Consider the following 16,093-nt stretch of genomic DNA (forward strand, 5'->3'; position numbering starts at 1 on the left):
AACTAACTAAACATATATATACTCTTAAATATAAGTTGTGTAGCATAAATGTACGTTAAATATATGGTTGCATTCAAAATATGACCATATCTTAATATGCTCACTGATAACTACTTTGGACTGAACGAATGTGACTGCAAATATTTTAGTCTGTAGATTTAGTTTGTACGATATAATAATTACAATATGCAATATATAGTGACTGAGTTGTAATATACCATTGAAACGGCCGCTTGTTGTGTGAGTGTATGTGTAATAAACTTCTAGGTCGAGCTACCAAGTCTAATGAATCCACTAAACACTAGGTCTAGGAACTCAAGGTGACACGGAAGACTCTCTGTCTATGAACACACAAACTCTTGCGTTTCAAATATCCCTCAACCCCGTTATATTATAGATTAGTACAGAGAAGCAGGGGTCGATCCCACGAAGATGGACGTGAAAGAAAGCATCTAGAGACTTTGGTTTAGAAAGCGGTTGCTGCCACACAAATTTGGGTTGAGGTATAACTACGGCTAGACCTAGGCACAAAATCAAACACTAGACCTAGGAAACTGTAAATGTCATGCTGAGATCGAACATCCTTAGGGCTACGTAATTTTAAACTAACTTCCTAGACCGAGCAACAATTACCAACTATAGCTAAACAGAACGCAAATAAAAGTGGGGACCAACTCCCAGAAATATCAAGTACGGAATAAAAGCTGCAACTAACTAACTAAGGATTTAACTAACAGCAACATGCATCTCATCGGCTAAATCAAATACGAATATGATGAAAACAGAGCACATACCTAGATTCGAACAGAATATAGAAGTTCGGACGTCGGAAATGAACACACGAAATGAAATGAACACACGAAATCACTCTGTTTCAGCTTCAACGCCGGATGCTTAATCCACTCTGGATCCAAACAATCCGGTCCCAACAACAACCAGAATCAACTCCATGATTCTCGATTCAACAGATCTGCTCCGATCAACACTAAATTCCAGCGAGTCTACTCAAACTCAGCAACTAACACGAAAATCAAACATCCAATTCAACATTCACAACTAGCTCAAGATAAATGACATCCATAATCGAAATCAACAGCAACTCAAATATGGAAAACAGAAATTTCATAAACAACGGAAATTCAACAGCAAATAGGGCCGAGCTTCGAACGGCGAAGCTCGGTGAAATTCACGACAGTAAAGTAAAATGAAAAGGATTAAATTGTTTCTTCGCCCTCTGTAAGGACGGTGTTACCCACTACTGACTAGCAAAATAAACCCGAGAACACCCCACGATTTCCCGATTAAACCCAAAGTATGTAGAAGTGAGTGAGCTAGAGCTGCAATCTGGTCATAAGGCCTCCACCGAGAAGGTCCCCTCTGATTGCATGCTTTCTTCTTTATATAGGTGTGGACATAATCTTCTAGAAGCCTTCGTAGAGATCTCCATTCTACCCTTCAGCCCCTTGATTTCCTCCGCCTTGTAATTTTTCTTCAAATTGCTCACTTATTCGCCAGTTTCCTTGGACCATGCAATTGTCCTTCTATATTCCTGGATCTGGCGAAAACCTTCTACATACCTGACTTAAAACATGTGTTAGACCCCGCAAATGAATGAGTTTCACCCCTATATCTATGCATGAAATTAGCCTTATCAATCATATTCATTGTATTTTGTAGTTATTTTTAATGTGTTTATAAATATTTTGATTGATTTTTTTAGCATATGCTGATTGGGTTTTTAACCTATGCTGATTGAGTTTGTAATATATGCTGATTGAGTTTTTAATTTGTGTTAATTGAATTTCTATAGGTTGTTGTATGACTATGTTCATTGTAATATATGACTCTGCTAATTGAATTTCTATAGGTTGTCGTATGCGAATATATTGATTCCGTTGTATGGATGTGCTGACTCATTCATGCTGATTTTATGTAATTTAGTATGGATCAGTATACAAATCCATGTATTTTTATTATACCAAACAACAGAATTGGAATGGAAGGCTTCAATTACAATTCCAAAGCTTGAATTCCATGGTACAGAACGCAGAAGGCTTTGATATTATGGAATTCAAATTTAAGCCATAAATTTCAAATTTAATATTGGAACATATTTTGTGTGTTGTATCACAAGCAATGGTAAGATAAAAATATAAACAAAACACTAGGGAATTGCATAAGATAAAGGGTTTCAATCGGCTCTAACCGGACCTGATCCTCAAAATTATAAACTTCAAATTACACCAAACCTTCTATCTCAACAAAATCAAAATAATGACTACAAAATATTTTGTGCGCAGCATAAACAGAGTTCCAAACAAAATTAACAGAATGTACTAAACTGTAATATGAATAAAACTTTTGTACTATGATATAGGTAAACTTCAAACTTTTTGTACCAATTCGAAACAAATGTGAAACATTCTATATGAGTTTTGTATTACCCATTCATATGGCGGATGCAGGTTTACTAGATTCAGAAGGGAAATTTACTGAAACGACCTTGGGTCCGTGCTACAAGTTTGGAATGACAAAATGCCCTTGGGTTTGCAACTATTTCTCCTTTAAAAAATGAAATGAAACAGCATTCCCGAGCTAGGAAAGAGCAATTGCAAACGGCTTAGTTACAAGATCCTGTATGAGATTACACCTTCATTGGTCTCAATGCGCACCCTATTCATTTTTAAGAGCAGCAGTACATAAGATCTTGCTTTGTAGCCTGCCCATAAATATACTGTATAATATAAGAGCCGCACATAGTTTTTGGTGCGAGGAGAAGCAAATGTTAAAACTAGAAGATAGTATCGAACCACATACCTAGTCCCATCAACTCAATTTCATCTTGCTGAAAACTTTCTCCCTTTGAACCCAACCATGATTTCATTTTTTCAACCGCAATTTGGAGATCCTGTATAACTCACACTTCAGTCTCTGTTTTATGGAATGAAGGGGAAAGACAAGTAACAGGTGGCAACTACAAAGTCAAGTCCAAGGACTTATGCATCTGATTCTAGTATTCCTTAAAATGATGAATGGAATTTCACAGAGAGATCGAATGCAGTCTCACCAACCAATACTATTCACGTTACAATCATAGTATGCATGACTACTAGATCTTCTTCTTGTAAGAGAATGCTCTATATATAGCTTTAGTCAAAGTGAAGATGTGAATAGTGAAGTGGAAAGATATGTTAAACAATGTCTATAAACCATTCGCTCATGCTCAATGCTCACTGTCTAAGCATGACTACAAGATTCTTGTAAGTAATGAATGTTAAAGAACGAACTTTATAATGTTTATCAACTTTATAATGCTGACAAAAGACGAAGGTTGTACCTCCCATGATGCCAAGCCTTTCATGATTTTGGGAAGGCTTTCATAATCATCTCTAGACACATTCAGGGAAAGCTTAGAATCTTCACATTGCTTCATCTCATCCGTCCTTTCTTCTAAACTCATTATAAACAAGTATATCATTTGTATCAAAGCTTCAACTAGATGTACTACATGGAAAGAAAGAAAGGAATAAAATTGGAAGACAGTGACTTGCTAACCTTCTATCTCAAATTCAGATTCATACATCTCAACTTTAGTTTGAGCTTCACCACATACACAAAACAAAAATTAGTGCTTTTAGAAAGTGTGATAGTGGCCATGATATTTCTCAAGCACAATCAACTCACCTTGAGATGCTATGGCTGCAAGACTACTATCTGAGATCCCAAATTTCTTCAAACTCAATGAATCATCAAGCCTACATTATATGTTAAGGAAGAAAAAGGCAAAACAAGAATGCTAGTGAAATTGTAGAATCAAATCCAGAGGATACAAGGGGTCGTCTTCCACATCATCGCTCCTCTTCAATTCATCACCGATTCCAGGGGAAAAGGTGTCATCCACCACAGCTTCTTCATCAAAATCAACTAATACACCAATTGAAATATAAATTAATTCAGAAAAAAAGAGGAAAAAAAAAACACGAGAAGAATGCGAAAAGTGATGATGGAGACGAACGTGGGGCAATGTAGTTAGAGGAGGAATAGAGGTGATCCTGGAGGTCAGAAATGCCATTTCGATTCTTCTTCAAGACCTCATTGCAGTGCCCTAAGAGCTCCTCAAACGACACCGTTGCGAATGACATGGATTCGAGAATGTTGAGGTCATCTCCGGCGGCGGAAACTCTCCGATTAACGCTTTGAATGAAGGTTGTTGAAGCGGAATCTAAGAATTGAAGGATGAATTAGTGTTAAATTGGATCGGAGCAGATAGTGCAGTGAGTGGTTAGTTAGTTAGTTAGGGAGTACTGAGGGGGATCGGGCGGCGGTGGACGGACTCTTTGAGGGCGGCGCAGCTAGTTTGGAGATGGTTGCAGAATTTCGCCAGCGTTGTGCACAATTTTCCGACTGATTCTTCCATCTTCTTCCTTTCAAAATTTTCCCCCTCTCTCACTATCTTATATACTCACGTATTTGAATTTACCAATATATTTCATAAATTATTAATGTATAATGTTAAATATTATAAATATTTATTTTTATTTACATTTACCTGTTTTGCTCATTTTATTTCAGTTTTTTCAATTTATACTTCGATTTGTTGTATTTTCTAATCTCTATTTACATTTTGTTTTACCTTTTATGTTCTATTTGCATTTTATCATTTTCAATTTATACTTCAATTTGCTGTATTTTCTATTTTTATCATACGATAGACTTGGATTTGGATAGACGAAAGATCAACTTAATTGAGATAAGGGATTCGAGGTATCATATACATGAAACCAACGGTGATCTTCTTTACCAAAAACAAAAAAACACAAACAAATAACAACTTGGATTTGGAAAAAATAGGAGAATCATAAAATTTATAGGATGACAGTAATTAGAAGACTTTTACATAGTATCTACTGGTAAATGGGGCGCCGTGTAAAGTTGAACTAAGCGACGCCAATCTACAGACGGATGTAAAGCTAACCAATGGGTCAAGTTTTTACAAAATTCCCCCAACATTTAAACCGGTAAAATTCAAAGAAGAAGATACAACATTCAGATGTGCTGGAAACAATGGGGTTCACAGAGGCAATCAATGGCATGCATCAGCTTTCTCCTCGGGCCAACGGCATCCGTGCCCATGTCTTTGAGCTTCTGCATAGTAAGATTTGCCAGCTGAAATTTGCCGACCCTTCTCATCTGGAAAACCTTGATGAATCGTGCAAGGCCAAGAGAATCGAGCCAATTCTCCAATCCTCCTGCCTTCCTGAGCTTCTTCTCTAGATACGACGCTCTCATCCTTTGATTTAGAAATGAGGTGCTATCAGCAAATATCTTCATTCCCTGCCTAGATCTCGGGATGCTCCACAGACTAATGTCATTCCCCTCTCTATGACCACGAAGTGGAGAATTGTCTAAGGTGGTCCTCTGATGGGATGAACTTGGTGGCTTTTCGAAATTTACATTGGGCACTTCTAGAGGAGGTTGAGGTTGAGGTTGAACAGCCTGTTCTTCAGATGACCTGGATTTATCCAGTTCATGGACTGATAGCTTCGCAGTGTTTGCTGACGAGCAGTGCACCTGGGAGTTGGTTTTTCTATTAGGTGACTGGGAGTTGGTGGTGTTTCTCGGTGACTTGGAGTTAGTGATGCTTCTTGGCTTTTCTTGTAGCTGCCCATCTTCTACAGTGGGCATTTCCGAGTGCTTCTTATTAGGCATAGGAGGGATTATAATTGTTATTTTCTGCTTCTTGACCACCATCCAGTCTCCGTCATCAGGTGGATCAGCATGGGGGAAACGTTGATTTTGATGCTTCTTTCCACAGGAACGATGGATCTGTCTTTGTTTTGGCTTTACCATTAGTTGTGTATCTGCATAAATCAACGTCAGAAAACAAAATACAACTTTTAAGAAAGAGGACTTAGCAATTTGCAACATCAACACAATCAGAATATCTGAATATACATGGTATTCGATATAAGAGGAATACAAGATACCATAAAGTAAATAACTTAAACCAGCAGTGGACTAAATAGAAAGGAGACAAGTAAGCAATCTCTATTTTGTCATCTGAATTAAAGAAGAGTGAAATCAATTCATCCAAGAGATGAGAAGGGAAGAAAAGGGAGAGCAGAAAGCACACTGGTGAGGGAAAACATTTGGACCATTACAATCTGCACATACAAGATTCATGTTCCCGTCATAGAATTGCATAGCTTATACTGTCGGACCCTCAGAGGAATCCATAAGCAAGCAGACATACACCACTATAAAGGAAAAAAAGGAGAATCGTATCAGCATTTTCCATTTTACTCTATAAAAAAAGACATCAAAACAGAGACTGTTCCAATTTTCTTTTTGGTGGCCGCTTTTGCTACAAATGAAGATTATAACAACAGAAAGACACGCTTAAATTTTTTCTCAAATTTTGGTGAAAAGTTGACAAATATAGCACTCTAACAGCCAGTCTACACAATCATAATTGAGATTTTCACATCCTTGAATCCTTCATAGATTCAGGCCATCACTAACCATTCGACACTGTTAAATGATATGCTCATTCCTTCTATCACATTTGGAGAATTAAGTGTACCTGATATCTAACATACTCATTTAACATTTTCAAAAAGCCAATCCAATATCAGAAACTTGAATCAACTTTCTTTTCATCTCGAAATCACTTGAACAAATTTAAATATCACCAGAAACTAGAATCATTTGAAGCACGAGATTTACTTAATTGTCTTTAAGTTCAAAATAGTTATCTAAATCAAATGAAAACAGCCAACTATCTACATATCGACTTTCAAAACCTTCTGTAATGACATGAATCATGAAAAGGAGTTTTTGAATGACGTGATCAATTCATCAACCACTAATAACTAAGAGATTTTCTCGCAAAGACTTTTGGAACATAGCCACCACAATTCATCACCATAGTTCTCAGAGATATATAAACAGAAATTGGGGAAAATAACTTGGAGGTTTAAAATTTGTAATCCGTCACCAGTTCTCTGCTAGTTGAAGCCCACTCAACGATGAACAAAATCCTAAATCAATCTAAACTCAAGGATTACAAAGTTTCCGATAAAAATGAAAAAAGAGAAACAAGCAAGAAATTGAAGACGTTGTGATCGAAGGAGGAAACTGAAAACCTGTAGTCTTGGCATGGAAGGTATTTGGAATTAAAAGAGAAGAGAGAAATCGACGGGCACCGACGAAATCGCCGCCTGGATATGTCCCCGTGCCGTTCAATCGAGTAATTTGCTCTCTCTGGGAGTCGTGCGTCACATATAGGAATATCTCTTTCATATGGTTTTAAGAAATGTTTGAAAAGTTATTGGAAAATATTTTAATGATATATAAGTCTTATGCGTATATATTAATTTTAAGTTAAGATTAAAATGAATTAGCGAAATGTGATTCTTATTACCGTTTATAGTAAAAATGAATAGTAAATTCTAATATATGGATAAATTAAAATGAAAAACAGGACTCCTATTCACTGAGTAATAAATAAATACAATTATAATAACTGGTTAATAATGCTATTGACCAAATACAGAGTACTTCATACGTCCTATGGCGGGCTCGGAAATGCGCGGATTAAGATTGGATCAAGTTATATGCAGAATAACTGAATCGGTTGGACCAGTTAGCAAATTGTCGTTGCCACTTAATCGAATCAATCCTCGAACCGAAACGCGCCAAAGATAATATTTATAACTCCCGATTTCGCACTACTTTAACAGTAAAGTGGCAAGTTCAGGGTCGATCCCACAGAGAAGTTGGTGTGTCGAGTGTGTGAGTAGTGAACAGGGGGGTTGGCTGCTGCCACGCTTTAACTTGGGAGTTTTAACTATGGTTTTTATCTAGACAGAATTCAAACTAGCTAGCTTGATCAACGGAAATTTAAACACTGGGTCAAGTAAATTGCAGGTAATAACAGAAAAGTAAATGCGCGATTTAAAAGAGAGAATAACTTCGATTAAACTAAGATACAATTACAGCGTGAAAATAAACTAAGCTAACACTTTGAAAATAAAGAAAGCGGTAAACTGAGAAGAATCTCAGCAGGAAACTTAAGTTACGCCGACAGTTATCTAAGCTAAACTAGAGATCTGAACTAAACTAAGCTAAGAGAGCAGAACTAAGCTAAACTAAGCTAGAGAGCTGAACTAAGCTAAACTAAGCTAAACTAGACGGAAAGTAAAGTCTCGGATACTTTCTGGTGGTGGCGCAGCCTCTATTTATAAGCTCGATTCGGCCTCCAGCAGGATAACGATCTTGACAAGGAATATTCGCTCATGCAGAGGATGAGCGACTCATTGATTGCTACGTGCTCTTTCTTCTAGAACAACGACGCTTTTGGATAACAAATTTCTGATCGGTTCGTCCTGGCGTCTTCACAAGCTGGCACGTGTCCCCTTCTAGAACGTCGTCCTGGGTAACAGAATGGTGCGCCGCATCCAGCTCATTTCCTCACGTTTTCCTTCTAGAAACCAGCGGTCCCCACTTTAACTGCTTGACCTCGCCCCTTGATCAACTCCCCTGATTTTTGGCCTTTTTCGCCTTTTGTACGTGCTTGATCAGTTCGGCCTTGCTGCCTTGGACAAGTAGCATTTCTGCACATTTTAACACTTGTTTGCGCGATAAACCGTTCAAGTAGTATATGTTTTACCCCAAAACCGATGCATGAAATTAGCCTTATCAAACTGCTCACACTTAAAACATACTTGTCCTCAAGTATAAAGAGAAAGAAAAAGAAAGAAAAAAAAATTAGGCAAATTTCAGGCATGGTTTACTTATTTCACAAGCAAAAGAAAGAAGAACAAGAACTAAAAACACGTATTCACATGTATGCATTGGACCGAATAATTTTCCAACAATCATACCCGAGGTCGAGGTCATACCATTAACCAGTAGCTTATGTTTTTGCTTTTTTGCTTCTGCTTGATCAAGGAGTCAGCTTGTCAAGATTGCTCAATTGAAAAACCACTGTTGGATTCACTCAGTCACTCATTTCTCACCAGAGATGTTAGGACTGTTCACTCGGTGTTGCTACAAATTTAATACTTTGAATCGGACTGCACAAGATAGTTCTTTAAGGTCTTTGTTTCGGGTTGTAACAGGGCTCAGGGGTAGTAACTTGTTAGGGTAGGGTACTAGGGTTTCTAAGTTTAAAAGAGAAAATCACATGAGTCAAAAAGCCAAAGATTTGACTAAACTTGTTGCATCAAATTTGGGGTGTTTATTTCTTCTTCCACTTGATGCTCCTTCTCGGTCAATGTTGACCCTTAGCCTTATAACTTTCGGCTTTATTTTATTTTTTTCCTGGGTCAGGTTGCAACTATTTCCTGCCCCTTTCTTTTCTTAAACCTTTTCTCAATTTTTTATATGATCAACCTGATTGTCTAACTTGATCGACCCGGCTACCTTTTAATTTTTATTCTATTGCTATCCCCTTTTGTTCCCCTTGATAAATTTCATCTCCTTGACCATCTTCCCTCATGTGATACGAAAATTTTTGGTTTTAAGGTTTCAAAGAATGAGTAAGAGTGTATGGGCTCAAAGTGGCTAACTAAGGGGTGCCTTTAGTAATGAGGTGGGTTCGTGGAACGAAGGAAGAAAAACGGCTCAACTGGTTAAATCCTAATGCCTTTAGTCTTCACTACTTGTGCAATTTTCATCTCAATATTAAAAGTTAGTCTGTCGTAATTTTTCTTTTGTAAAGAGTAGTAGAAAGTGTTCTACTTTTGGCTTATAACTCACATATAGAGAGACTTCACAGTTGGTATAGAAATTGAGCGATTCCATCATACTTGCGTCATTCAAATTGATCAAGTTTTTGCAATCAAGTTTTACATGTGAGCGTACTGAATCCTTTCTCTAACTCTTCCACGAAGTAATCAAGTCTTTCATTTATCCGATTTCATGCATATTTCCTATCTTATTGCTATCTAAAATTTGTTATTTTTGAAAAATTTTAGCATGTATGAATTTTCTGTAACTAACCCGTCCCCCTCCCCACTGCATATGAGCTCGTCCTCGAGGGACTGGATGCAGTGGAAAGAAGGGTTAGGTACAGGCAATTTGCACAAAAACAAAAAGGGAAACTTCTCACACTTAGACCAAGCATTGGGCTAAGTGTGAGGCGGTGCCAATAATCAAAACATGCTAAGAAACACAAAACACTTACATAAACTTCTCACACTTAGTCTCGACTTAGAACTAAGTGTGAGAGTGGAGTCAAAACGCAATTTGCACAAAGAAACATAGTTGAGGGTGATACTATTGCCTTCTGGATGGTTGGATCAGGGGATGTTGCACGCCTTCCTTATAGCCTCCATTTCACAGGCCTTCCTTATTGCCTCCATGGTTCTTACGTTTATTGGAGCTCCTCCTCTTTGGAATTTTTATTCTTTTTCTCCTTGGGAGGGGAAGAACTAAGCTAAACTAGAGATCTGAACTAAACTAAGCTAAGAGAGCAGAACTAGAGATCTGAACTAAACTAAGCTAAGAGAGCAGAACTAAGCTAAACTAAGCTAGAGAGCTGAACTAAGCTAAACTAAGCTAAACTAGACGGAAAGTAAAGTCTCGGATACTTTCTGGTGGTGGCGCAGCCTCTATTTATAAGCTCGATTCGGCCTCCAGCAGGATAACGATCTTGACAAGGAATATTCGCTCATGCAGAGGATGAGCGACTCATTGATTGCTACGTGCTCTTTCTTCTAGAACAACGACGCTTTTGGATAACAAATTTCTGATCGGTTCGTCCTGGCGTCTTCACAAGCTGGCACGTGTCCCCTTCTAGAACGTCGTCCTGGGTAACAGAATGGTGCGCCGCATCCAGCTCATTTCCTCACGTTTTCCTTCTAGAAACCAGCGGTCCCCACTTTAACTGCTTGACCTCGCCCCTTGATCAACTCCCCTGATTTTTGGCCTTTTTCGCCTTTTGTACGTGCTTGATCAGTTCGGCCTTGCTGCCTTGGACAAGTAGCATTTCTGCACATTTTAACACTTGTTTGCGCGATAAACCGTTCAAGTAGTATATGTTTTACCCCAAAACCGATGCATGAAATTAGCCTTATCAAACTGCTCACACTTAAAACATACTTGTCCTCAAGTATAAAGAGAAAGAAAAAGAAAGAAAAAAAAATTAGGCAAATTTCAGGCATGGTTTACTTATTTCACAAGCAAAAGAAAGAAGAACAAGAACTAAAAACACGTATTCACATGTATGCATTGGACCGAATAATTTTCCAACAATCATACCCGAGGTCGAGGTCATACCATTAACCAGTAGCTTATGTTTTTGCTTTTTTGCTTCTGCTTGATCAAGGAGTCAGCTTGTCAAGATTGCTCAATTGAAAAACCACTGTTGGATTCACTCAGTCACTCATTTCTCACCAGAGATGTTAGGACTGTTCACTCGGTGTTGCTACAAATTTAATACTTTGAATCGGACTGCACAAGATAGTTCTTTAAGGTCTTTGTTTCGGGTTGTAACAGGGCTCAGGGGTAGTAACTTGTTAGGGTAGGGTACTAGGGTTTCTAAGTTTAAAAGAGAAAATCACATGAGTCAAAAAGCCAAAGATTTGACTAAACTTGTTGCATCAAATTTGGGGTGTTTATTTCTTCTTCCACTTGATGCTCCTTCTCGGTCAATGTTGACCCTTAGCCTTATAACTTTCGGCTTTATTTTATTTTTTTCCTGGGTCAGGTTGCAACTATTTCCTGCCCCTTTCTTTTCTTAAACCTTTTCTCAATTTTTTATATGATCAACCTGATTGTCTAACTTGATCGACCCGGCTACCTTTTAATTTTTATTCTATTGCTATCCCCTTTTGTTCCCCTTGATAAATTTCATCTCCTTGACCATCTTCCCTCATGTGATACGAAAATTTTTGGTTTTAAGGTTTCAAAGAATGAGTAAGAGTGTATGGGCTCAAAGTGGCTAACTAAGGGGTGCCTTTAGTAATGAGGTGGGTTCGTGGAACGAAGGAAGAAAAACGGCTCAACTGGTTAAATCCTAATGCCTTTAGTCTTCACTACTTGTGCAATTTTCATCTCAATATTAAAAGTTAGTCTGTCGTAATTTTTCTTTTGTAAAGAGTAGTAGAAAGTGTTCTACTTTTGGCTTATAACTCACATATAGAGAGACTTCACAGTTGGTATAGAAATTGAGCGATTCCATCATACTTGCGTCATTCAAATTGATCAAGTTTTTGCAATCAAGTTTTACATGTGAGCGTACTGAATCCTTTCTCTAACTCTTCCACGAAGTAATCAAGTCTTTCATTTATCCGATTTCATGCATATTTCCTATCTTATTGCTATCTAAAATTTGTTATTTTTGAAAAATTTTAGCATGTATGAATTTTCTGTAACTAACCCGTCCCCCTCCCCACTGCATATGAGCTCGTCCTCGAGGGACTGGATGCAGTGGAAAGAAGGGTTAGGTACAGGCAATTTGCACAAAAACAAAAAGGGAAACTTCTCACACTTAGACCAAGCATTGGGCTAAGTGTGAGGCGGTGCCAATAATCAAAACATGCTAAGAAACACAAAACACTTACATAAACTTCTCACACTTAGTCTCGACTTAGAACTAAGTGTGAGAGTGGAGTCAAAACGCAATTTGCACAAAGAAACATAGTTGAGGGTGATACTATTGCCTTCTGGATGGTTGGATCAGGGGATGTTGCACGCCTTCCTTATAGCCTCCATTTCACAGGCCTTCCTTATTGCCTCCATGGTTCTTACGTTTATTGGAGCTCCTCCTCTTTGGAATTTTTATTCTTTTTCTCCTTGGGAGGGGAAGACTTATGCTGGCGGCGTTAGTGGACTTTTCACACCTTGATTGGTATGGCGGTCCTTCTTCGGAGGAGGAAGAACACTTCCTTCCTCTGCTCTAATTTGGCTGCCTCCCACAGTCTTGCTTGCTTCTGCGGCTGGCATGGTCCCTCGGTCTACTTGTCTCTTCTCATCCACCTGCTGCCTTGAACCCTCAGCTTCAAGAAGGAGTTGGTTCGGAGTCTGGTGACGCGTCCTTTTCGGGATGGAGTAAACCTCTATAGTCAAAGAAAGGTTACATTCTGTCTCCTTCCGTTGCCATAGGGGATTACTAGGAAGAGGCACCCCTTCGTGAAGGTGCATAAGGTCCTTGCCACTGGGTAGTGACTTGGTGTTCTGAGCAAGCATACCATCCGTGGGTGGCGGCGTAGAGAAGTCCTTTGGTCGAGAAATTGTTTGGCGAACCTTGATGGCGATGTGTCTTTCCACGGGGTCAGCGCCGGCGGGGAAACTTCTGAGTAAGAAACCCACACGCCTTATGTCAGTCGGGCTCATAACTGGGAGTGGGCGGATGACCCTAGGAGGTAATGAAGGGGTTCTGGTTGTTGGTGGGTTGGCCGGTAACAAGGATCTCTGATTATCACTGTTGATGCCGGCTCCTGAAGAAAACGAGGAGGTACTGGAAACTTCGAGTTGATTGTCCTTCTCTCTTCTGATTATGTTTGCAGGTGATTTGCATTGGAGAGAATTAGATAAGGATAGTAAAGATGTAGCTGATGGAAAGTGAGATCCGAAAGATTCCTTTTATGCTTGAGCTCCGACTGTTGAGATTCCTTCCTATCGAAGTCTCTGCGACCTTTCGCATACCGATGCGCCTTTTTAGAATGCCAGGTGGAAAAGCTTCCCCGACATGCTTCGTTCCTCTCTCTTCAGGGTGTCCTTTCATTTCAACAGTCGGCGCCGCCTGACACTCCTCTAATTACTGCACACTTCTTATCATCTCCTGTTTTTAATCATCTCAATCCCTGCACCACTAATTGAACTCAACTTGCACTGATCACGTGGGTCATGACATCTCACATAATCCTACTCGATCAGTTTCTTGCTTTTACTTCCGACTTTTGATTTAAATAAAACTAAACCTACTAAAGACTATTTACACTAACAAGGGGCTGACCGAGTTTTCTTGGAATCACTTGATCAGATTAAGAAATTTAGACATTATCGATTGATTAAGCAGACTATCCATGAATACTTGATCACTCCTTTTACCTGTTTACTGGCGCGAGCTAGGCGTTGGTAGTGACATGTAGTCCACTACAAACGCCTCCCTTTTGTCCTTTCCGGGTAACCCTTCTTCCTTCAATCCGTTGCTACTTGCGAGCCTTTCCTTCTTGGATTCAAGTCGTTCCCAGCTATTCTGTCTTCCTTGATCAGTCCTCCCTTTTTGGTAGACCCGCTGTTTCTCAGACTTGGACTTGATCAAATACAAGTGCTTTTCAGGGATTCTGTCTGAAAGGCCCCCATTTCTTTCTTCCTGCAGAGCTCGGCGCTGGTGATTCGCCTCTGTATTTTCACATTTGTTCCTATCAACTGCCTCCCACTCAAATTCCTGTAGGAAGAGTAACCATCTGATCAATTGCGGGTTTGACTTCTCCCTTGACGGTAGGTACTTGATGGCCGCACGGTTAGTATACACCAGCACCTTCAAACCAAGAAGGTGCTGTCTGAACTTCTCAAATGCAAAAACTACTGCCATCATTTCTCTTTTGGTCGCATCATACTTTCTTTGCACCTGACCCAATGTTTTTGACGCGTAGAGGACCACATGACTCTTCCCTCGGATTCTCTGACTCAGTACTGTTCTGATTGCATGGTCATCAGCTTCACACATCACTTCAAAAGAGTGATTCCAGTCAGGACCGCGCATCATAGAATAACTCCTGAATCGATCTCTTAGAAATGGGAACGCGGTCTCGCAGACATTAGGATATTTAACGTTGCTCCGGGCTGACTTCGTCAGGACCTGTGCTCTTTCGGCGAAATCCTTTATGAGTCTTCTATGGGCTCCAGCGCGTCTTAACGATGCTCTGACCTCCTCTTGGTCAATGGGGTATGGAAGTTTTGTCGTGACTGCTCGAAGGTCCGACCAAGCTGAACTTCGCTTCTTAGGCATCAGCTGGGAGTGATGTTGGGGGAGTAGTTGCCTTGTAAGCGAGAGATCCCTTTTCAGCATTCCTTTTAGTGGGGCGGTTCGGTCTGGAGGTTTTTCGACCCTTCTCGGTTGGGTACCCTCTCCTGCCTCGGTGGGTCGCGATGGCTGGCAAAATTCCATAATTGCGCCCCCAACGGCTTGATCATCCCTTGCTCTAGTCATTGTCGCTTCAAGCCAATCTTCTGCCTCTCTCCTGATCAGTTTACTCTTAGTGGAGACAGATGGTGGCTTCTTGAAGGACTCCTCCATCTGATGCTTCTGTCTCCGAGGGCCAATGGCGTCTACAGTTTGTATGCTTTCTCTGTCCTGCAACCGTTTTGCAGCTTTATTAATTTCGACTGTAAGCCGCTCTCCTTTAAACTCCAAATTAATTGTTCCCTGGCGAACGTCAATGACCGTGTTGGCGGTGGATAAGAAAGGTCTCCCCAAGAGGATTCCAATAGACTCCTTCGCTCCTGGTTCCGTCATCTTTATAACAAAGAAATCCGCGGGATACATGAATCTGTTTACCTTGACGACCTCATCTTCCAGAACTCCCTCGGGGTAAATGCAAGATCCGTCTGCTAACCGTATTTCCATATTAGTTTCGACGAGCTTGGCATTATCCAGCTTCTTGAATATAGAGTATGGCATAATATTGATGGAGGCCCCTAGGTAGCACATTGCGTGCTCATTTGGACGTTTCTGACGGAGATTGGGAGCGTAAATACCCCTGGGTCAGTTCTCTTGGGGGTAAGATCACCAGGTCAGACCATATTGGTCACTTCTTCTGCTTCGATCCTCCTTCTCTTTTCAGCAACCTGTTTTCGGATGTCAGATTCTTCCTCCGCTGTGACTTGATCAGAGGTGACAGATTTAGAGTTTGCATTATGACTGATCCTGGGTGTCAGAAAACTTATAGTTGAGCTTTGATAAACTCCTTCTGATTTCAGGGACACTGTGTTGACGTTTTCCCGCCCTGCTGGTGGTTGCACTGTAGCCGGAATCTTTCCTTCATTGCCTCTCAGCTCGCCCAGCGATATGGCGACTTGAGATAACTGCTTGGTAAACATCTCTAATGCAGCCCTCTGTTCCCTCTGGGTTTCCTGTATT

General features: G+C 39.9%; 2 protein-coding genes across 3 annotated transcripts; both read right to left on the bottom strand.

The window, feature by feature from the left end:
- Nucleotides 1–2,224: 2,224 nt before the first annotated feature.
- LOC121799172 lies at nt 2,225–4,435 on the bottom strand. 2 transcript variants are annotated; one of them, XM_042198514.1, is made up of 8 exons: nt 4,306–4,435; nt 4,016–4,222; nt 3,831–3,924; nt 3,685–3,755; nt 3,556–3,600; nt 3,338–3,450; nt 2,818–2,908; nt 2,225–2,673 (listed from the first exon to the last, which is right to left on the bottom strand). In XM_042198514.1, the coding sequence occupies exons 1-8, from the start codon at nt 4,415–4,417 to the stop codon at nt 2,645–2,647; spliced, it is 762 nt and encodes a 253-aa protein (XP_042054448.1). In that variant the 5' UTR covers nt 4,418–4,435; the 3' UTR covers nt 2,225–2,644. The 2 variants fall into 2 exon arrangements, with proteins under 2 accessions (XP_042054448.1, XP_042054447.1); XM_042198513.1 differs by having other exon boundaries at nt 2,225–2,719.
- A 402-nt stretch (nt 4,436–4,837) lies between these two features.
- LOC121801305 lies at nt 4,838–7,315 on the bottom strand. The gene is made up of 2 exons (XM_042200773.1): nt 7,146–7,315; nt 4,838–5,861 (listed from the first exon to the last, which is right to left on the bottom strand). The coding sequence occupies exons 1-2, from the start codon at nt 7,300–7,302 to the stop codon at nt 5,047–5,049; spliced, it is 972 nt and encodes a 323-aa protein (XP_042056707.1). The 5' UTR covers nt 7,303–7,315; the 3' UTR covers nt 4,838–5,046.
- Nucleotides 7,316–16,093: the final 8,778 nt, after the last annotated feature.

This window comes from Salvia splendens, chromosome 4 (genome assembly GCF_004379255.2).
Source record: "Salvia splendens isolate huo1 chromosome 4, SspV2, whole genome shotgun sequence".
Lineage (NCBI taxonomy): Eukaryota > Viridiplantae > Streptophyta > Magnoliopsida > Lamiales > Lamiaceae > Salvia > Salvia splendens.

Bases quoted from the DNA above. Each gene is read 5' to 3' on its own strand.
- LOC121801305 (XM_042200773.1), bottom strand. From the start codon at position 7,302: ATGAAAGAGATATTCCTATATGTGACGCACGACTCCCAGAGAGAGCAA. The intron at 5,862-7,145 runs GTTTTCAGTTTC...TGATTTATGCAG, and splicing joins CTTCCATGCCAAGACTACAG to ATACACAACTAATGGTAAAG.
- LOC121799172 (XM_042198513.1), bottom strand. From the start codon at position 4,417: ATGGAAGAATCAGTCGGAAAATTGTGCACAACGCTGGCGAAATTCTGC. The intron at 4,223-4,305 runs GTACTCCCTAAC...TTCAATTCTTAG, and splicing joins CCGCCGCCCGATCCCCCTCA to ATTCCGCTTCAACAACCTTC. The intron at 3,451-3,555 runs GTTAGCAAGTCA...TAATGAGTTTAG, and splicing joins ATCTGAATTTGAGATAGAAG to AAGAAAGGACGGATGAGATG.